Consider the following 23,242-nt stretch of genomic DNA (forward strand, 5'->3'; position numbering starts at 1 on the left):
TTACATGAACACAGTCAAATGCATGAAGATGACAAGAAAGTCGTAGCATTAAACTGTTCTGTCTTCGGTTGCACTTGAACAGTCGATAGCGATCATAGACAAACAAACCTAACAACAGCTCAGATTTTGCGTTTTTAAAGCTACACTTCTTCAAAATTACACATCTGATCACTCGTAAAACTAAACATGTAGATGGATGTTTTAGAAGAAGCGTATAAAAAAAGAAGATTTTCTCAAATCTACTTACATTATGATACCTCGATGAAATTAGCACTGTTGTCCTCAATGCATGTTTTTTCTTCCTGACTCAACCGGCTCTCTTTACATGTGACACAAACAGGAAACAGCTCATGTGAAGGTCCAGAATATTCATAATAAAAGTTTTAGAGCCCCATAAATGCCGTGTCAGTGTTGTACATTTACTGAGAGTCTTTTAACTTGACGGGCATCTTCCGAAACAACACGAGGGGGGAAACTCGCAGAGAGAAAAATGTGTGTAGATAAATGCTAGGTAGAAATTGATAGACATTGTAGTAGTACTTTTAATGTTCCTCGTTTTAATTCAACAGTTTATTTATATATCGCTATAACGTTATGTCTCGCGGTCGTTTTTATTTCTAATGTGCAGTTAAAAAAGAAACGATACGTCCGGTTTGTGGATCAATCATTATGATTGATTACAGAGAGCGGAATACTGTTCCTTTAGCTGATATCTTCTTCTATCAGGGTGAAGAGCGAGAGATGACAATACACTGCTTGTGCTCCAGAGCTTACGTCAAGTAAGATTGCAATGTGTTCTAATCAACTGATAGAATGTGCATGCTATATTATCAGGTTAAATGCCTGCAGAAAGTTGCATTTATAATGCACCGTTGCTGTATTGTTAGTAGCTTACCTGTGGTAAGAATTATCTAAGTATCATCTTATCTTAAGCCCAAAATGAGCCAACAACAAGCTGGACTTGGATTGATTTTCAGCAGGACAGCAACTGAAAAACATGATCTTCTCCATATATCACATAGATCTGAAGTAGTAAAGATAGTGAGCCCTCACTGTGTAACACTGACTACTAAGTTTACATGGTATGTTGCCTGTTTTCTATTATAAAGGGTGAACACATTGTCTCTTTTTTATTTCATCCGCAGCGATCGAGAATTGTATCGGTCAGATTTGAAAGCCATACTGAATCAGACAGACAGTCAATTGCAAGGTACGGTTTCCTGTTAATATCTGATTATATGTGAAGAAAATGTTTACTTACTGATTTCCTGACAGTTCTTAACCAGGTGGCCTCAATAAACTTCCAAGGGCACATCGGGACTTTAAATGATTTGAAATAAGGCTAAACAAGCAATAATGTAAGCTAAACTATTACAACATTGAATTCACTACCTCAACAACTGGGAACAAGGTACATTTAGGGTCATTTTAAAAGCGTAACCTGGAAAATCGTGTTAAATGTTATTAAAACTCCATGGGCAATTTTATAATGAATATACATTTTTCTATTTATGAATCATAGTTTTTATTTTCCTTAAACAGACAAAACAATACACTACATTTTTTTGAGATAGCAATTACATTAAACCCGCTGAAATAACCCATCCTTCAGACACAAGTATGCATAGATTTGTGAAAAGACAATATATATATATATATATATATATATACACAAAATATTCATATTTATATGCTGTCTCATCCACCAGATTGCTTCCCCATTATTCTCTATAAATGCTTAACCCAACTTTCTGCTATAAACATCCATGTTTTTCAGTGACCTAAAAGACATTTTCTTTATCAGCAGCCACCTACATTTTACAAGATGCAGAGTTTAAAAATATTTTATTGGGTGGATTTAACTGGTAAATGAATACCATTTTGATTCAATTAAATCAGTAACATTTTTAATAGAGTAAAACATGTTTGTAAATATCCTTAGGCTAATCATTTTCTAGTAAATCGAAAGCACAAGGAAATGTCATGAATATTGTTAATGGGGTTGCTTGGAACAAAAAAGATTGATATCCTCATTTAGCCTTGATTTTCACTTGCATTAAATGCTTGCAACAGGTTATGGTCAGGATATAGCTTACAATGCTCAAATAGCTTCACATTACACTTTTTTTTTTCACAGTAGATTTTGAAGCTAATGATGGGGAAGAGCTTTTGGAGGACCTTAACTGTTCTGTGGATGAGGAGGATGAGGAAGAAGAGGCGGTTGCTGATGAAGAGACCATGCTAATGGCCAGTTTGGGGCTTCCTGTGGAGTTTGTCAGCTCATCGAAACAGAGGAAAGCTGTATGTCTGTTGCATGCATTATGATCTTGATGTTATATTGGAATAGCACTGCTGTCCATTTATGTCAACACTGCCAATGATAATGTTCATGCATAGAGTCATAGACACTTGCCCTAGTCCTTTGGAGTCATAATAATGCACGGACTGCTGGGTACAAGACTGCTTTGAGTGTTTACTTTGAGCTTGCATGTTACCCACATAGGGGGTGCTCTGGAGCACACATCTGAACCATATAATATAATTGGCACATCCTGGCTGTCTATATACTACCGGCCAAATGTTTGAAATAATTACGACTTTTTAGTAATTGGAATAATTATCTTTTTAAAATAAGTCTCTTACAGTATGCTCACCAAGTATGTGCTTATTAGTAAAAACCGTAATCGCGTGAAACATAATTACAATTTTAAACAGTTTTCTGTTATAAATATATTAAAGTACTTGTGCTGCTTAACGTCAGGATTCTTTGTAAAATATAGAGTTCAAAAGAACAGCATTTATTTGAAATGTAACCATATATTAATGTTGTTTGTATCATGGTAAATGTCTTTACAATTTAAAGTGTATAAAATGTTTTTGTATAAAAGTATACATTTCTTCTCCCAAACTTTTCAGTGGGAAAGTATCATAGTTTCCATATAAATATTATTCAGCAAAAACTGTTTCTAACATTGATAATAAAATTTAAGAGAAATCTTGAGCACCAAACGGAAATCACTGAATGTTTGGTTCCTTCAAAACATAGCTTTGCATCACAGGCATACATTATATTTTAAAATAAATTAAAGTAGGACAATAAAGTAGCTATTGTAAATTGTAATAATATTTCACAATATTACTGTATTATCAAAAAAAAAAAAAAAAAATAGCCTTTGTGAGTGTAAGAGAAAAAAAAATCTTAATTATTTCAAACTTTCAGGTAGTGTTACATTATTCAACAATACAAAATAATAACTTAAATGACAAATTATATATTTTTTTGTTTACATTTTCTCGATTCTTGTTTTTTTTGTTTTGTTTTACGTTTGTAGCATTTTCCTTTTGGATGGGCCCCTTTACACCTGGCATTAACATGTAGTTTGTATCCAAATAGTGTATGGATTGTATTTGCAAATAATGAAAAAGTGCATTAGCATTTACACATCTGTCAAATGTTGGACTCAGGTACATTTACACTTGACTTTTAGTATATGCATGTAAATGGCATGTTAATGCCCAGATGTGAAGAGGGCCTGTGATTATGGATTATCTAGTGCAGTGAAGCCGCTCGCTTGCTATCTTCTAAGTAAATTTTCATTAAAGACTGTTTTTGTGAAGTTTTACCCCATTTACTTTAGGAAATGACTTGGCTGTAGCCAAAAACTAGTAATTGTTTCTCATCTTTAAGGGCCAAGTTTTAGCAAGAGCGAAGAACAAAAGTACCATCAATTGTTTGGAAGCCCCCTCAGATGATGACTATGAAGAGAAACAGCAGTGTGCTGTGAATGAGATCGCTGAGACCCCCGCCGAACAGCCGTGTTCCGCGTCAGAAGAGGCCTGGCTGAGCTACTGGCAGCAGCATGGGGAGGGTCTGCTGTGGCAGAGCTGGCTGGAGAAACAACCTAATATCTCCTGCAGTTCGACACAGGACTGTTCCCGCTCAGAAGCAGACTGGGCCGAGCACTACCATCAAACATACCAGTACTACTGGGAGCAGTTTCACTACTGGGCCGCCCAGGGTTGGACAGTGGATGAGACCTACAGCACCATTGCTGCTTCCGAGGAAAACCAGGGCAGCCAAGGAGAAACAGAGGCACTCGAGAATCTGACAGAAGAAAGGTCAAAGGCAGACGTTACCCATCTCATAAGCAGTCTGAGCTTATTGACTGAGGAAGTTGACGGGGAGAAAGGCGACCAGCAGTCTCTGGTCTGTAACTGCGCTGATGAGCCCTGTGATGGCGGAAACCGCAAAAGGCCATCATCACATACAGCCTGCACTGACAGTTCTGGTTAGTGCATGTATTTGACATTCAAGGTCTCTTTGTGTATTAGCTATGGGGACTGTGGTGCTCCTGCAGTGATGCTGAACCCAAATATGTCAACACCTTCCTGCTCCATGACCTACTTACAGCGTATTGAGTCTAGTGCAGTTGTCATATGATTTTAAATGTATTTAGTCAGTTACAGCATGGGCCTATATAGTGTGTGCTCAATTTTCTGTCATTCAGAACATAAACAATCTAATTCAAAAATAGAATAATTGAATGATTATTAACCACCCCCTAACTTTGTTGATGCGGCTAAAATACAGTAAAAGAAAAGAAAATTCTGTCCTCATTTATTTACTCTCATGTCATTCCAAACCTACATGATTTTATTTTTATTTCTTCTGGGGAACACAGAAAATATTTCAAACAAACATTTGGTAACCAAACCATTGTGGTTACCATTGTTTTCCATTTAATGGAAAAAAACTAACACGTAGACATTTATCAAAATATCTTATTTAGGGCTGGTAATTTAACAGGTTAATTAGATTAATTAATTGTGGAGAAAAATTAAGTTAAAATTATTAACGCATTTGATGCACTTGCCCCGCCCCAGACCTATGTGGATCATCTGCCATTTCATACAGTCGATTGATGACTAATATGAGGCAGAGGAACAGATTACTGCGTGATGGAGCCTAGAGAATATCCATAAAATTCAAGATATGGGGCAAAACGCCGTTTGGGATTGTGTCTCATATTAACATCACATAATTAAGAAATGTCACACGAGAAGTAGGCTAAGTGCAATATCACCACTGATATATAATAGATCAGTGAATATCACACTAGTGCAAATGTGATACTCATCTTATACAACAGTTCATTTAGACGTTAATATTGTGTTATTTTAGACACCATGTTGTCTGTTATGCTCAATTTTGCCAACCAGAAGATAAAGACAAAGCAGAACAGTTCATCTCTGAGCAACCCATGGCATTTCATTTCTTAATCCACATTTTGAATGAATTGGGTGAACCATTTGGCGCGTTGAACCATTGGCCATAGTCGTGTTTGCTTTGAAGTGGCGCTGCACAGACCGATCGGTGTATTACATTAAAGTACCGCGAGAGCGATTCAAAAGCACAAGGAGTCGTCTGCTCTCTAAAGCTCTTGCGGTACTTTGATGTCACACACCTATCGGTCTGATGGTGACGACACGTTTCAAGTCTAATTCTTCAATGAACCAATCATAAAGAACCATTCACTTCACTCCTGAATGAATCAGACATTTGAACGAATCAAATCAATGAATAAATGACTCGAGGACATAATTATTAAGATATTTACCACCACCTACTGGCAGTTTTAGGTTATTATTTAGAGTATAATTTCATTAAAGAAATAATTTAATATTTTCATAGTAATAATAATAAAATTAAGATTAACGTTATAGTTCACCCAACCCAAAAATGACAATTCTTTCATCATTTACTCACGTGGTCCAAAAGGGTAGGCAATATGTAATAAATTTTATCAAACAAAATATTTCTTACTGAACCTACTTTTTGTAATGCACAGCAATGACTTGAAATTATCTTTTGGGAGTAATTTCTACAAATTTGATGTGCGATGTCCACATCATGTAATTAATTTGATAAAAAATTTGAATCGCTTTCCAGCCTTAATCTTATTTTACATTCCACAGAGTTATAAAAGTCATACAAGCTTGGAATGACGTTAGAATGAAAAACATAATTTAAATTTGAGGTCAAATGTAGCTTTGTCATATAATTCCAATGAAGTTTGCATGGGGATAAATGCTTATGCATTTGTGGATATTTTTTATTTTAAAAAGCATTTTAGAGTATTGATTATATTTATGACAGGAAGAATAGGCAAACCATTTTTGAACAGACTAGTCCCACGGTTTTGCGACTTATTTAACTTCAAAACTAATCTGATGTATTTCAGATAAAACAAGAGGGCATAGCTAAAAATATACTATAAACAGAACTATAAAAATAGCAAAAGGGTTGGAGAAGCAAGAGAAATGTGATGTTAGCTGAAGAAAAAGTTTACATTTACGTGCCTATGTATCATGCAAAGCAAAATAAATGAACCTTTAACTTATTTTTGGGGAGTTGGCCTGCTCGATGTGCTCTGACAGTGCCACCTATGATCATATCATCATCATCATCATCATCATCATCATCATCATCATCACAGTGACATAAAACTTTGAATTGAGTTTGCTATATGACAGCGCCCCCTGTATAAAAGCAGATCATTTTCCCCAGATGTCTTTTTTTGCAGCCTAAGCTTGGCTCTGAATGTTTAATGCATTATATCAAGAGATGCTTGAATGAAAGGAGCATGTGACTTTGGCCTATGCATTTTTAATGCTGGTACATGTGAAAGAGAGCACAGACTTCTGGGTGCTCGAATTGATCACAATCCACTCACAGTCGCTCTAAAAATGGCTCTTGTTGTCATCCTGATTGTCAGGCCATGACTGATGCCATCTGAACAGCACACTTATTTGTACCACTGGAACAGGTTTTTTTTGCTGTATACATCAGGCAGTATAAGACATTCTTTTGATTATGTGATTTCAGATGGCAACATGAAACAGACCTCTGCACCATTGAGTAATTGGAGTGGACAGCCCGTAAAGAGCAGATCAAACGATGAAGATCAGAGCGATGATGATGATGAACCTCCAGAGAACAGACGAGCCAAAGTGAAGAGAGCGTAAGCTGGCGTTCTGTTATGAAGTATACTGTATTGTGTCAGACTTGCATAGTTAACGATTCTGTTTTTTTGGGAGAGTTCCCCCGAAAACAAATGTTTTGTCATTATTTATGTCATTCCAAATCCATTTGCTCACAGTACATAATGACCGGGGGGGGAGTACCAAAAATTTACATAATAGTAGTCTGTGTGTTTTTTAAAATGATTACTTTTATTCATCATGAATGCGATGTATTCATAGTTACAGACGATTTCAGTTTCAAATAAATGCTGTTGTTTTTAACTTCTATTCATTAAAGAGTCCTTTGATGAAACAAACATACAGAATCTGCATTTTTTAATGTAATATAATATATAATATGTTTTCAACGTGAATTCTAATAAGAAATGTTTCTTGAGCTCCAAATTAGCATTTTAACACGTTGAAACTGGCTTAATTGATGCTGAAAAAAAATATTTTAATGTATTAAAATGATTCATATCAAAATGATTATTTTAATATATTAAATATTTAAAAATGAGCTGTTATTGGAAATTAATAATAATTAACAATATTACTAACTGTATCCCAAACTTTTATTCAAGCTTTTTAGTATATCTGTTCTAATTGATATTAGTATATGGGTTTTGAATATCGTGAGCTGAGTAAATAATGTCAAAAATGAAAGACTATGATGATGTAATCCAGTGCTGTTTAAATGGCTGATCTCTTCACAGTCATGAGCTGGATGTTGAGGAGCTTGCGGAGGTGCCAGTTGAGGAGGCGTGGGATGCCCTCGGTCTGAGACGTGGTCCACAGCCCAAGTAAGACCCCAGGCTGAGAGGTTAGACAGGCCTTTAGTGTGCTGAAAACAATCAGGGCCTCCATTAACATCCCAATGTTTTTTGTCTTGGCAGGTTTGACAGTGTTGTGAAGCTGAAACAAGGCCAAGCTCCATACCCTGGCAGAAGGAGTGAGGAGAACAGAAAGCCTCCTGACGGAAGAAAAAAAGCAGCCTGCAAAATCAACAAGCACATCTTCTTTACTGATGATGGACCACAAACCACAAAGCCAAAGATCAGCAAAGTCCTTCAAAAAGTAAGCTATATTTTGCTTCGTAGGCATTTCATTTTTGAAGAAATAAATCGCCCATAAAATCCTTCCCATCAAAACAAGACCATCGCATCAGGTCAGCCAAAGACTATTTTGAATGTTAGGGCTGCAGAGAGCAGAAAATTTGATTTAATAGATTTTGGGATGCAATATTCCAATGAACACACTTACACACTTTTTAATTTTAAAAGTTAAATATAAGTATGAACAAAATCAATTAAAACCATGGCAATTAGCTTGAAGTATTTATCACTGATTTTTACAAGCACAGAAATAAATGAAGTGCAATAAGTGCAAGGCCTATTGCTCAGAGCTGATCATTTTAACAAAGTTAACAATATTATTACAATTTAAAGAACCTGTTTTCTATTTTAATACTTTATCAAATGTTATTTATTCCTTTGATGGCAAAGCTGAATTTTAAGCAGTCATTAATCCAGATTTCAATGTCACATGATCCTACAGAAATCATTCTAATATACTGTTTTGGTGCTCAATGTTGAAAGCAATTCTGCTTAATTTTGTGGAAATTGTGATACATTTCTTCAGGACTCGTTGTTGTTGTTGAATACAAAGTAAAAACAATAGCCTTTATTTGAAATAGAAATATTTCATTATAAATGTCTCTACAGTCACTTCTGATCAACTGAATGCTTCCTAAGTGAATGTATTAATTTTATTTTAAAATATTTATTTATTTAGAATTTTTTTGTTTTTGTATCTCTGACAGATATGGCTTTTAGAGACTAATCTATGATGAAGTTCTCTTTTATTTTTTTTTATTTATTTATTTTTATTTTTTTTCATTATGCAATTAGTAGTCTTCATGCTTAAGCTCCTCTGTGCTACTGTGCACTCAGATGTATGGTCTTCAACAGCGCTGCTTCAGCTGAGCGATGAAATGCATATGTTTGCATTGTTGCCTGAGGTTTTATTGACACATGGTTTTTGTGGGCTTTCATGCAAGATGTATCATTCTAGTTGCCATACTACAGATCTGTCAAGCACAGTGTAAATTGTTCAGAGGTTGTGTGTGAGAGGAGAATGGGGTAGAGAGCATCAAGCCAGCAGGAGCGGTGAGGCTGACACTTTATGTGGTCTGCACAGAAACCCCCAACCCCCCCCCCCCCCCATCACAGCGTTTGCTGAGCGCTGTCAGACAGGCAGAGTCTCACCCCTGACACTAACACACACATTCCCAGCTGTCAAACACACACAGGACAGGTTTAAACGCTTGCTCTTCATCACTGGCATGTTGAATATTCAAGAAGAAAAGAGACACATTGTTGTTTTCAACCCAGTGCATCACCCTTTCAAGGTGGATTTCTGAGTTTAGTGCCAAACCCACAGCAGCCAGCTTAGCTTTCATGCACGACTGGATTTTAGCCAGTGAAGAGACTAGACTTTGATTTCTCTGTAGCACAAATTGATCTGGTAGAGGACGAAAACTTTACTGCATCAGACATTATCACTTGTATCTTTTCAGGCTGGATGACTAAAGAAGACGTTGTTGGGGCTTCCTCACATTGAGGCCTGCAGTTCTGCTGCTCTTAGCTGTGCTTTCTGTTTAATGCTAGGGACCCATCCGATTAAATGATATAGGTTTGATATAGGCATTGAATTGATTAAAAAAAAGTCAGTAAAGATTTTTACGTAGTTACAAAAGATTTCTATTTCAAATAAAAGCAGTTCTTTTAATCTTTGTTCATACTAGAAAATGTACCATGGTTTCCACAGAATTATAAAGCAGCACGTGAAGCATTTCTGTTTGTCTTATAATTGATTTGCATAACACTTTTAATGATTAATGTTGTTGCAAAGCATCTTTCCAGATTGTGGTATACAGTATTTGGGTTTGTTCCTTCCTATTCAAGCCCTGTATTCTCTCACACCCTCACAGGTCCAGAGTTTCCTTCAGCAGGTTCAGACTGACCCTGACTCTGAGGAGGTGACTCCAACCTCCATGCCTGAAGCCCTGACTGAGCCATGTGAGGGAGCAGAAGATGGAAGTCTACTTACGCGAAAGGAAGACAGGGAAAAAACTGATGAAACGGAGTTTGAGGAGACACCTCAGCTCAGCAGAAGATGTAAACAAAGTGAGAAACTTCAGCAGAACATTCAGCCTGAGCCAGAAGATAGACAGGACAGTGATTCCGATCCTCGAGGAGAGCTGCAGCCCTTAGACGTCCCTGACTTCTTACTCCCCGATGCTCCTGAGGGCGCTGAGGGAGGTCAGCATTTAACGTCCTGCTTTTACATGAGACAAATGAGATAATCACAGTCTGTGTAATAGACAAGCCAACCATTAACTCAGTTGGGCTTCTCATTTGCCGTTCAAGGCAATTTAACATAATCATACTGTTGCCTTTCCCAGCAGAGAGCGTGCAAGCCTCTAAAAAGAACAAGAGAAGGAACCGGAAAAGGAGAAAGGATGTGGAGATGCCACCTGAGATTGCAGCAGAACCTGAGCTGGCCAAGTACTGGGCACAACGCTACCGTCTGTTTTCCAGGTTCGATGAGGGCATCAGACTAGATCATGGTGAGTAAGCACAAAGCCACCATCTTCCTTTTAGACAATTCATTCATTTATTGCATTTATTCAATTAGCAGAAGCTTTTATCCAAAGCAGGGACATCAGGGACATTAAGTTTAAAACAGTGGAAGATTACAAAGATAGACAACCTGTTGAACTAGAAATTAATTACTCTTTATCAATCTGGCTGATATTGATAAAAATATATTGTATTTCACCATTTTTAGTCTTTTGGTTGTTTTATAACCACTAAGCCATTGTGGACTAACAGATTAAAAATGTTAGACCTAAAACACTGTTAATATCTTCTTAAAAAGTAGGTTAAGCGGTCACATTTTTCACTTAATAAACACAGGGAAGAATATTTAGTAACACTTTAGTATAGGGACCAATTCTCACTATTGACTAGTTGCTTATTAGTACATATTGGCTGTTTATTAGTACTTCTAAAGCACATATTCTGCATGAACGTACTTTACATCCCTAATTCTACCCAATACATAAACTTAACAACTACATTAATAACTATTAATAAAAAGTGAATTAGGAGTATGTCAAGGAAGTATATTGATGACGAGATCTGAACCTTAAAATAAAGTGTGACCCAAATATTTAAACATTGTCATGCATATGTGCACCAATACAACAATGCCAAATATACAGCATAGGCATACATGATAATGGATTAAAATATGCCCTGCAGAGATTTTGGTGAACACTTCTTAATGATGATGCAAATGAATTATTGAATTATGAATAAATTAATTGAAATGATTTGCAGCAAACCCCCTAATACTGAAGTATAAGGGGCCAAATAGTCAAATAAAAAGCACATTTACTCATTATCACAGTGTTGATTTTATATTGCCAAATAAAACTGCTAATATATTACAAGTATTTAATGTATTGCCCAGCCCTTTGACTTGACCTTTGGGAATTAATAGAATTATGAAATAGACCCAATAGCTATTTGGGTATACATAAACCAATAGCCGGAACAGCTTTTGTATGTGACGTTACTAGCAAATTAATCTCATGCATTTTTCCATTTATTTTTGGAATAATGTGCACCAATGAATAATTCACAGTAAAACCAGTGACTTTAAATAACAAAAAGAGGGTGCCTCAGAGAATGATGTCAGTGTGAGATTGTAGCCGCTGTATGTGGGGTGTCTGACTCCAGTGTGTGTGCTGACTGACGCTAGACACGGAGCCCCTCAAACCTCCTGCGTCAGACCAGAGAAAAAGGGAGGGAGACCGTGAGCGAGTGAGAGCAAGGCGGCAGGCAGCTTTTAGAGTGCTCAGGAGAGCACTCTTTTCTTTCCCCACGCCACACTTTACACAAATACAGTGCTCGTCCTCAGAGGAGGACAACCTTTAGCTCTGGTGCTTTACCTGTGTTATCCTCTCCACTGCTGCCTGCAAAGTGGGTCACTCTCTTAATGGACACAGTGTATTACACAGAACGTAAACCTGCTTTGATAATCGCTTTTCATTTGTCTAATTTTATCTTGTAAGAGGAATTTAATTTGCTGCATATTCTCTTATACTTTTGACCATTTTTACCATTTGTCTTTTGAGCATTTGTTCTTTATTCTTTTTATTTAAGAAAGAATGAGATGATGGTGTACAAGAAAATGTGACTACGTGAATTTTAGCACCAAGGCTCAATGTGTAGAGCACATGCATTTTTACAAGAAGTAGTATTGCATAAGTGACAAATGAACCAAAAGTGGAACTACAGTTCTATTAGCGGAACTAGACCCTTTATCTGCTCGGGCCGGAGCCGTGGGCAGATCTCGATCAGGTGACACTGTTATACACAGTGCTGGGACATACAGTGTAGAAAGCAGTCGAATTTACCGCAGAATCTCTGTGAAATCTTGTGAGAAGCATTCAAATTCAGTGCAGAATTCTGTTAAAGCTACAGGTATCAGAACAAACGCCACGGATGTGGAAACCAGAAAAATAACATTGTTCAATAAACACAAATCACCACTATTCACCATGGATTGAACATCGTAAAACTACAGGAACAACTTGTGGCAGAAATGATCTAATGCAGTGGTCACCAACCTTTTTAAGCCTAAGATCCCTGACTTTTATGAACGACAAGATCTGCCTATTGAGGAATTGATAGAAAAAGACATCCCAGATTGTACCTCCAAGTTGAGACCAAGTTTATTTAGTAGTTTAATTAGTGAATCACTGATAATAGCCGAATCAGTATCCGATTTTCTTTCCTCTGGATGTTACTAGCACATTGGCAGAATCTAATTTTTTTTTTTTTTTTTTTTTTAAAGCACATTTATTTATTGGCTATTTGCTGATAAAGAAAAAAAAACTGTCCTTAAACAAAAATATCTGTAAGTTAACCATTTTAAATTAGAGGCAACCACTGCATTTTAATCATAATCTAAACAAAGATGCAGTTGTGTTTGATTTGAATTAGATTTGTATAATTTCAGGATTTAAAACAAAAACAGATTGGTCTGACTTTAGGTTTTATTTTATTTAAATTGTTTTGCTACATAGACCGTATAAAAAAAACGTATCTGTATGAAACAAAAACAGCAGGTCTGAATGAGGTGTAAATTCACTCTTTGACAGCAGGTGGCACTTATGAACCAGCCACTATATATCGTTTCCTTGGTTACCGCTTTAAACAAAGCAGAGCTGCACTTATACAGAAGTAAGAGGAGATGAAAATGAAAATGAAAATTGCCATCAAAACTTTTCACAAAACAGTTCTCTTCAGTGATATATTAACATAACCCCAATCCCCTCAAAATCAATCCCCTCTTCCTATATTTCGACCATTGTGAACACAGTGGGCTTTTGATCGAGTTTTTTAAATGCTTCACACAACTTTTTCCAGCACTTCAAAGCTGTATTACTGAATTTGAAACTTATTTTTAATGTGATGACAGTATTAGTTCATCCTTCATAGATTGCTTTCGTTTATAAAAATAAAATAAAACACTTAATAATAATAATTAAAAAATAAATGCATTAATTTACCACTAGTACATGGCTGCAGAGAAGTACTTTTAGGCTTATTGGCAATTTCCACTCCCTAATATATATTTTTCTGTTTATTAAATTTATATTTAGACATTATGAATGTTAATTTGATCTGCATCTCAACTATCCAGACAGCACAAGTGCATCTGTAAGACGTCTGCTAAAAAGAAACATCTCAGAAGCAGTTTTACATGATTTTTAATAAATGTCTGTTTAACATCTGGCAGGAAACATCTTCAACACAGCAAACACTCTAAAAAATACATCTTTCTTTTGTAAATGCAGACATCAAATATATATCTCTGAAATGTACATGTGCTTTACTGTCAGGTGCTGGTGCCACCTTAATGGCACTGGTGCTGGTGTCCTCAAATGTTAGGCTGGAGCCCTACAATGGTTCTCGAAGTCAGAAAAGTCATAACAGTGTTAGAAGAATGTTGTCTGTGGCATATTTTCAATGCAAAGCAAAATTTTAGGCTGCAAAAATCAGAAAAAGTCCCACGAAATCCCGGAGGGACTGTCTATGGAGGGACAGAGAGCTCTGGGAATTCATCAAAAATATTTTAATTTGTGTTCTGAAGATGAACGAAGGTCTTTGGGGTTTGGAACGACATGAGAGTATATAATTAATGACAGAATTGTCATTTTTGAGTGAACTATCCCTGTAATATATTGTGCAGGGTTGCTTCTGGTGTTCATTCGTCTTTTAATTTTTCACATTTTAACTGGACATTAGACAAATATTCATTAAAAATATGATTTTAGTGTAGCATTTACAGATTCATTTTTGTATAGTTTAGCAGTGCCTTAAAAGCACCTGCAACACCTCAGCATTGTGATGGTGACAGCTCAAGAACCACTAACGTTTTTTCCAGAAAATGTCAAATACTTTTTCAAATGTTCTTCCTGTGAAGTCAGTCACAATCCTTGTTAAATTTTATTACATAATAACCCTAGTATTGGGTTAGGATTTAGATTCTAACAGGGCTGGTCTTGGGAAAGATGCCTCTTAATCAGCACCAAATGTCAAACGGTCCCGTTATTTGGGATTAGAAAAACTCTCCTCATGGACCGCGGATTCCTCTTTGAATTCTCCAAAGTACCATGACTAATGTGTTTTTATAGGTCTCTCCCACTTTCGGATCATAACTCTTTCACTAAGCATTTGGAATTCTCTTTGAAAGTGAGATCAGAGCCTCGTATCTATTCACTTATTCATGTCAACAGAGGCAGTAGCCCATAGCCACAGTGAGCCTCTTTTCCTTCAGCACTGCCTGATTGCACAGAGGAGAGCGAGGGGTGGACCAAGAGCGTGGGCTGAATTGTGTATCTCCTGCACCCCCGCCATAAAGAGGAGGGGGATTACCTCAGGGCTAGAGAGATGCAAACCCACTCTTTTTACTACTGTGATACCCGCTGAGAGGAACCAAACAACAAACACAGCTATGACGTCAACATTATGCCAGTCAAAACGCAGACTTTTAAATGGAATGAGGAAATTCTGAGTGATTTTTATCAGCGTGTGACCTCTCTAAAGGGCACTGGCATGCATTACCACTTCAGAGACCGGAGAGATTAAAGAGACCAAGTCAACAAGAAATGGTGTTCACAAGACCTTTTATTCTGTAATGTGAAATGTCTATGTGGAACAGGATGTTGAACAAGGAAAAAATGTTGGTTATCCATTGGTTATCCAATATTAATTAGTAGTCTGGAACTAAAAAGGAAATAAATAATACTTGTTCTAGTAAATTGTCCTGAATGTAACCAGGAATTTGACTTAAAGTAAATGGGGTCATTTTCATTTTATGAGTATTTTATGAATATTTTTTTAATTGGAAAAAAAAAATAGGGGGAAAAGTCTATATAACTTTAATTTATGCTTCGTTATTTTAGGTAGTACACGTAAAGCATGAAAATAGGCATATTATTCCATAATGCAGTTGAGTAAATGCAATACAGTGGAATAATCATTCAGTTCAAAGGAAATGTCAAAGATCAAAATGAATTAAGTGGTTATATTAATAATCATGTATATAAAAGCAATTTAGTCATTTGCATCATCAAAAAAATTCTCACAAATTTTGATGTCAGTAGTGTTACCTGTATAAAAACATAAAAAGCAACGTTTTAAATCTCATTTTCTTGTTATTGTTATTCATTTTGACCTGGAATCATATGTGTAAGGAGATACTTTATTTAATATAGCATGGTAGGTTAGGTTTAATGTGGGACATTTAAGTTTTAAAATAGTATTTTTCAGATGGAAATGTCACTGCAATTATAAAATGACAGGAATACAATAATACATTATTAGTGTTTACAGCTTGTTTTTTTTATGTAAGATTGAATCCTTATGCAAATTTAAGCCACCACTTACGGTATATGTGCTTAGAAAAGCAAGTTCACTTTACTCTGCGGCACCTGTACTTGTTGGCGTCTTGGTGCCGCCTGCTGTCTGGACCTCACGCTGTAAACAGGAAGTGCTGAATGTGGTTGCTCCAGACCAGTGATTGTTACTTTAGCAGGTGTTCTATTCTCAGTGGAGAGAGAAATACGAGAGGCGGAAAAACAGAGATGCGTTTGTAGAGGCTAAAAGCAGATGGTGTTGGTCTCCACAGAATCAGAGGAGGACATGCTCTGTTAAACTCCACTCTCTCTGTGCTCGTTGACTGCTTCTGCCTCGGCTCTCTCACACAGATACAAGCAACACCCTAAAAACACGAAGATCCAGTATCTGAGGCCATGTTTTAAAGTGTCACAGCTTTCAAGAATGATGAATTGCTTGGAGATACAGAGGGAGTCTGCTTTAAGGTCATCACATCTTGAAAGCATTGAATGGCTTATACACCTCCTCCTAGAAATATATGGTTTTCTGGCATCACATGATGAATTAACAAAATAAAAAAAGATCATCCTTCATTATATGGAGCAAAGCTATATATTTAGAGAGGGGGGAGGATGTTTGATGTTTAGTTCTTCAGCTAGACTTCCTCTGGTGGACAAAGTGTCAAAAATCTACCACATTTGTAATAAAAGGGTGTATTTAGGTTGAACTATAATTAAATATTCTGCTAATCTTACTATTTTGAGGAGGAAAAATGCATGAACCGATAAAAGCCCTTTGCTTCTAATTTCAAATGTGATGTGCGTAACCTGTGACTGTTCTGTCCACAGAGGGCTGGTTCTCAGTGACCCCTGAGAAGATTGCAGAGCACATTGCTCTGAGAGTGCAGGACAGCTTCAGCACAGAGCTCATTATCGATGCCTTCTGTGGTGTGGGTGGCAATACCATTCAGTTTGCCCTCACTGGTAAAAGAGGTACAGTTGCGTTTCACACCACCATGTCAACACAGTCCTACCATGCTAACACCAATATAGTGATTTCCAATTGTCATGTGAAACCATCACATTTTTTTAAATACAATTTGAGATCGACCATAATAGTATTGTTGTTAATTTTTTTTTTTTTTTTTTTTTTTTTTTAATCCATGTTGCTTGGTTAAAAAAAAAAACAACAACACTAATTTCCCCCCAGTCTAATATACATACATTAATACATTCTATGTTAAAATGCATTAAAATGCAAACCTCAAATATAATGTTTTTAATTTATGATGGATTGTTTTTGGAATTCATAATATTTAGGAATATTCACAATGCATACAACTCTCATGCTTATTATTGCATTTATTTGATCAAAAATACAGTAAAAGGGATATTATGAGATATTACAATTTAAAATGTCTTTTCTAGTTTTATATATTTTCAAATGTATTGTTTTGATGGCAACGCTGAATTTTCAGCAGCTATTACAGTCTAATGATCCTTCAGAAATATTAATATGTTGAAAACAATTGTGCTGCTTAATATTTTTTATGTAAACAGTGATTTTTTATTTTCAGGATACTTGAATAGAAAGTTGAAAGCATTTATGTAAAATATATATTTTTTGTAACACTATAAAGTGTCTTTACTGTCTCTTTTAGTAAATGTAATGGGTCCTTGCTCAATAAAAGTATTCAATTATTTTTTTATAAAAAAAAAAAAGAAGAAAAAATCTTACTGACCCCAGATGTATGAACAGTTGTGTATATTTACTCACATGTATTCAAGGTGTAAATATGTTAGTACTTGAATATACCATATGAGAATCTCAAAGTCAATGAATAAAACATTTTCTGAAAATTGTAGAAAAAAATGTTCAAAACTGACATGAATACAAAAAGAACTATATTGAACTTACTAGATTTTATTAGTTTTTCTTTACCATGGCCACTCTTGTTTGTCATTGACCCTTTTGTAAGTGAAGCTGTTTTTCTCCTCCTGACATCCAGTGATCGCCATCGACATCGACCCCGTACGGCTGGCTCTGGCACAGCACAATGCAGAAGTGTACGGTGTGGCGCAGCAGATAGAGTTTGTGCAGGGAGACTTCCTGCAGTTGGCTCCGCGCCTGCGAGGAGACATGGTTTTCCTCAGTCCCCCGTGGGGAGGACCAGAGTACCTCAGTGCTGACGTCTTCAACATCAAGACCATGATGACTCCAGATGGATATCCTTTGTCTTTCACTCTAGGCAGTGCCTCTCTTTTCAAATGAGGTTTTCATTAGAATTTGGAAGAGAAGGTTCAGATTTGTCCTTTCACCTCACTCCTCTTTGTGGAAGTTATGATATACTTTCTAATGTATGTGTTCAATGTGCTTCAAACTCCTTATTCCTGCTTCCTTAACTATCTATACAGTTGAAATTTTCAGGTTGTCAAAAATGATTTCAGACAATATTGTCTATTTTCTTCCTCGAAACACAGACATGGAACAGGTGACACTTTTTATTTATTTACATGAATAATTTTCATTTTTGAAATGTAATTTTTTAATAATTTTTTTTTCTAAGGTAATATAAAGACCTCATTAATTGCTCAAGGAACATAATTATCTTAATGGGTTTTTTTTTTTACTTGTATAGAACCTAGTAAAAAAAGTTATATATTTCAAATACATGTATTTCATACCAGTAGTGTAGCCAGAAAAGAGACTCTGGTTGTGCATATGAAAATCTGGGTGTGCCACATTTATTGTCAGATTACTGTGCAAAATTATGGGATAATATTTTTGTCGCGCTGCTTCCGTCCAACCATACTCCTAGTGGTAATTTGCAAGTCGTGTCAAAATGTAGCTGGTTTAGAATAGATAAATAACTCTTTTGACTCGTGTATTATAATTTTCTTCAAAATACGATCATTTTGAACTTCTGGTACGATACTTGGACATTTCCAATCTGGCAACACTGTCTGTTGATGTTGGGGCCGGGGAGGGAGAAACATCCTCATCAGGTGTAACGTTATGCCCGAGCGCCAACCTCCCGCTCTCTCTAGTGAAGCCAATAAGGAAGTGACTAAAATTGCAATTCATCGACTGGCCGCTTGAGGCTGGCTGCAAAAGGGAGTCAGTCCCATAGACTCCCCATGTTAAAATGCCCAACTTTACAGCAGGAAAAAACATGTTTACAGCCTGGTGCAAAAAAAGATTTTGGTCTAAATAGCTAATTTTGCCCTGCATGACAACTGTGAGGGGGATGAATTTTTTTTTATAACTCATCCGTTTAAATTATATTAAGACTTAAAGTTCTGCATAATTAAGGGCGTAGCCACTTGAGTGACAGGTGGATTGCCGCTGCTGACACTGCCGTCGTGCTAGGTGGGTGTGGCTTCAGCAACTAGCTCCCGCCTTTTTGCCCATTTTTGATTGTCTGGGAGAGTCGCACGGTGACGCACTGCCAAGATGGCGACGGCCCACTCTACACACTTTAGGCTTCAAAAACACACTTCAGGAGTCTACGGGTGACGTCACGGACACTACGTCCATGTTTTTATACAGTCTATGGTTATGCCTTGTGTCCGACTGTCCATCAAGCCGAGGTTTTTTGCTAAAGAAAATTAAGAAGGGAGCTCTGCGACATATTGCTAGCTAGCAATGTGCAATCAAAAATTATCTGTTTAAAGCATAAACAGTAAGGGTTTATATGTGCAGCAAAGATGGGGAGCTGCTGGGGTCACAGTCAGCTGCTGTTTGCTGATTGGTTGGCAGTCCGAATTTCGGCAGATATCTTAAATTTTAACGTTTTGAGCATTATTGCACCATATATTGGAATCTTATTTCTGTGCCTCTGAGAGTATGATTTAGAATGTTCAGTGGCGTCACAGAACTGCCAGATTCAAACCGCTTTCACGCTTTGGCTGGCGCTGAGCCAGAGACAGTTCAGCGCTCAATTAATATGCAGTGTTTTCAACCACATAATGTTTATTTTAGGTTTCATACATTTAAATATACAAAATCACTAGTAAAACAATACATTGGTAGTTTGTAAAATACACACTGATGTCTATGGAAGCAGCAAAAACTATCTTTTCAAATGTAATTTGCCGACGTGTTTTATTCATATATCAGACACGCATAGCAGAAAAATAAAGTTTACTCTATTGTTCTCCCAGTTCAACAGCCAGTTACCTTCATGTATTTTGGGAGAAACTGGGGAATTCAAGTGCTGTACGTTAAATCCGGCTGACGGGACTCTGAACTGCAGCGCTCATCTCGAAAGATAATTTATAAAGGTTTTTAAACGAAGAATCGGAAAATCAGATAGTTGACATGGTAAGCAAGTTTGTGAATATATTTGAATAAAAAATGAAAAACGAAATAAAACGAATAGCGATACATCTGTTATTGTGGCTGCGGTGTGTCACGTGACAATCATGACGCGTCGCCAGGTAAACAAGGGGTCAGTTAAAATATTTGTAACTTACACGTGAAAGGGTTGATTTTAAAATTATATATTTTCTAAGTAAACAACAATAACCCAAGTTTAGTAAACATTTTTTATTCAGACTATAAAAAATTATTCCGCATCTATTTTTAGGTGGCTACGCCACTGTTTCATACTAAGTATAGTTCAAAACTATTAACATATTTACTGACATATCGCTCGAGACTTACTGATATAAAAATTATTATAAAACTTGATTTGGAATACTAATTGTGCACAATGCACATTTCTTAATATCTAACCTAAAATGTGGTTTATTTTCACTATCGAACAGGATTGTATGATCTTTGAAAAATAACAGTCTTTAAATGCAAGATGTTTAAAGTACCTGTAGTATACTTGGAATACTTCAGCTATATACTTAAGTATATACTTTAGTTGGACTTCATCATTACATCCGCACAATTAAACTGCATTGTTACAAAATATGTAAATGTATTTTTATTAAATAAATGTTTTTCAAATACATTATTTTTCGCTAGGGGATGTACACTAGTGTATGAATGACTTAAGTGTTAGCTAGGGATGCACTGGTTGACCGGCCATAAATCGGAACCGGACGTTTTTTTCTTAAAATACGCGATTAGCAATCGGCCAGTTTTTGGTCTTTTTTTGGCAGATTTTTCCGGAAGTGCGCCCGCGTGCACAGCCTGCATTGTAATCATTCGCTATCATGTCATTTGTGTGGACGTATTTCGAAATCTGTGCGCGGGACACGGGCAGCTGATCAGCACTGGAAGCGCAGAGCTACACATCTGAGGCACAGATAGCAGGAAACGAACAGCCGACTGCACAAAATAAGAGTCCCTTTCCAGCGCTCACTGAAGCTGTGCGAGCGTACTGTATCTGTCCGCGCCCTGCACATGCGGAGACAGTGAAGGGATGTTCAGCTCAACTTCTCGCGTGTTGTATGAGAAACGAAACGGACTAAACCGTGACAAAGCTGAATTTTTTTTTTTTTTTTTTGTAAAGTAGAACTTGCATACATGTTTGAAAAGCCAGAAGTAAACGTCAGTTCTGTATAGGATGATTATTTTTATTTTACCTTAAAATTATATCGACTGAATTTGATTTTAAAATCACCTGCTGTAGCACACTGAAAAAGTGTTTCATTCATCCAATTAAAAAAATTTAGGGTAATGATTCACATCCATATTTTTTAACTTGAGACAATAGTTGTTTAATTTTCATTGGCTCAAGTAAAAAAAAATATAGATGTGATTCATTACCTTAATTATATTTATTTTTTAATTGGATGAATGAAACACTTTGCATCTTTGTTTTATTCGCACCAACATTATTTGATTTTAACATTTTGGAATAATATTTATATAGCATACTTTTATTTAGTCTTACTGGTAAAGACCTTGTTTTAAATTGAAAACCAAATTTAAAAACGAAAATGCTGATGCTGAATGTGTGCTGATTGTTGACTCTTCAAGTTAATTTCACATGGTTACAGTTAAACTTTTCATTTAAGACCAGTTCTATGTAGTTTCAACCCAATTCAAAAACAAAAGCTAAATGCTGATGTCTGTACCATCTATGTTTGTATTGAATGTAGTCTACTTACTGCAGTTACTGCCGTTAATTTCTGATGGTTACGGTTATTGTTTTCAATAGCCAAAAGCCAGTTTGGCCTATTAAATACCAAATAAACATCTTGTTTATGCACACTTCTTTCTTGTTTGTTGCTTAAAGATTTTTTTAAAAATCCGGTATCGGAATCGGGCAGTTTGCTTGTAAAAAAATCGGTATAGGAATCGGCCATGAAAAACCATGATCGTGCATCCCTAGTGTTAGCATACATGGCCGTAAAGGCGTCAAACTTTAATTTTAACTGGACAGGGCCTAGATGAAGTCATCTGATTTTTTATATTAGTACACGTGGCTGCTGTACACGAAGTATACATCAAGTTTCAGATATAATTTATTGTCGTATGTGTCAGACAACACAAGATAAACTTGAAATCTTATTCTTATTCCATCAGAAATGGAGTTATTTTCACAGAATACACTATGTACGCCTGGGTTTAGTTCAGTGCATCTGATATCTGTCGGTTGCAGCTGTATAATGGTTTTTGAATTCTCTGAAAGGTCGTCTTGTCTGGTGTTGAAGTGTGGTTGCACCTTTTGAAACCACACTACTTTCCGGAGCATTCTGGGTTTGACTGTAGCTAATTCTTTCACTAATATCTAAAGTAAATACGTTACTTAACTTTTGCTCATAACTGCTTGTATGGTTAAATACTGTGTATTAGTGTGACGTTCTTGTTATTGAACTCAACAACAAATTTCTCTAAACCAAGCTACTGTGTTTATATTATACTGACATGTTGATATTGGCAACTAATGACCACGTCGACCTGCTCTACCTCTTTTTTTCTTCCTCTTTCTCTTCTTTCACTCTGTGCAGATCGCGGCGCTCGCCGGCCCAGGTGGGAAGGTGGAAGTGGAGCAGAACTTTCTGAACAACAAACTGAAAACAATTACTGCATACTTTGGCAATTTAATACAGTCAAAAACATAAAACCTTTTATTTTGACCTTTGACAGTCATTTATGTTAGTTGTACTTACTGCACTTAAATTGTACTGGCAAACATTATCTGTTTTGTAAAGCCATTGAATGATTTTACATAAAATGTAAATTTTATGTGTTTTTGTGATGCTGCTAGTATAATGTTTAACATAGAACCTTTTTTTTTCAGTGTTGATATTTACCTATTAAAGTCGATTTGAAGAAAC

General features: G+C 36.2%; 1 protein-coding gene across 6 annotated transcripts; it reads left to right on the forward strand.

Annotated features, from left to right (window-relative positions):
* Positions 1-454: 454 nt before the first annotated feature.
* On the forward strand, positions 455-23,220 carry tgs1 (trimethylguanosine synthase 1). Of its 6 annotated transcripts, none has more exons than XR_009422585.1 (13): positions 455-779; positions 1,023-1,082; positions 1,146-1,210; positions 2,138-2,301; positions 3,689-4,289; positions 6,887-7,022; positions 7,740-7,826; positions 7,920-8,100; positions 10,016-10,346; positions 10,493-10,654; positions 16,850-16,993; positions 18,010-18,492; positions 22,913-23,220. XR_009422585.1 is itself a non-coding variant. In XM_059501835.1 (13 exons), the coding sequence occupies exons 1-13, from the start codon at positions 670-672 to the stop codon at positions 23,024-23,026; spliced, it is 2,391 nt and encodes a 796-aa protein (XP_059357818.1). In that variant the 5' UTR covers positions 455-669; the 3' UTR covers positions 23,027-23,219. The 6 variants fall into 6 exon arrangements, 5 of the variants coding, with proteins under 5 accessions (XP_059357818.1, XP_059357814.1, XP_059357815.1 ...); XM_059501835.1 differs by lacking the exon at positions 1,023-1,082 and having other exon boundaries at positions 18,010-18,226; positions 18,414-18,492; positions 22,913-23,219; XM_059501831.1 differs by lacking the exon at positions 22,913-23,220 and having other exon boundaries at positions 10,490-10,654; positions 18,010-18,287.
* The last annotated feature ends 22 nt before the right edge of the window (positions 23,221-23,242 follow it).

This window comes from Carassius carassius, chromosome 20, assembly GCF_963082965.1.
Source record: "Carassius carassius chromosome 20, fCarCar2.1, whole genome shotgun sequence".
In the NCBI taxonomy this organism is placed as follows: domain Eukaryota; kingdom Metazoa; phylum Chordata; class Actinopteri; order Cypriniformes; family Cyprinidae; genus Carassius; species Carassius carassius.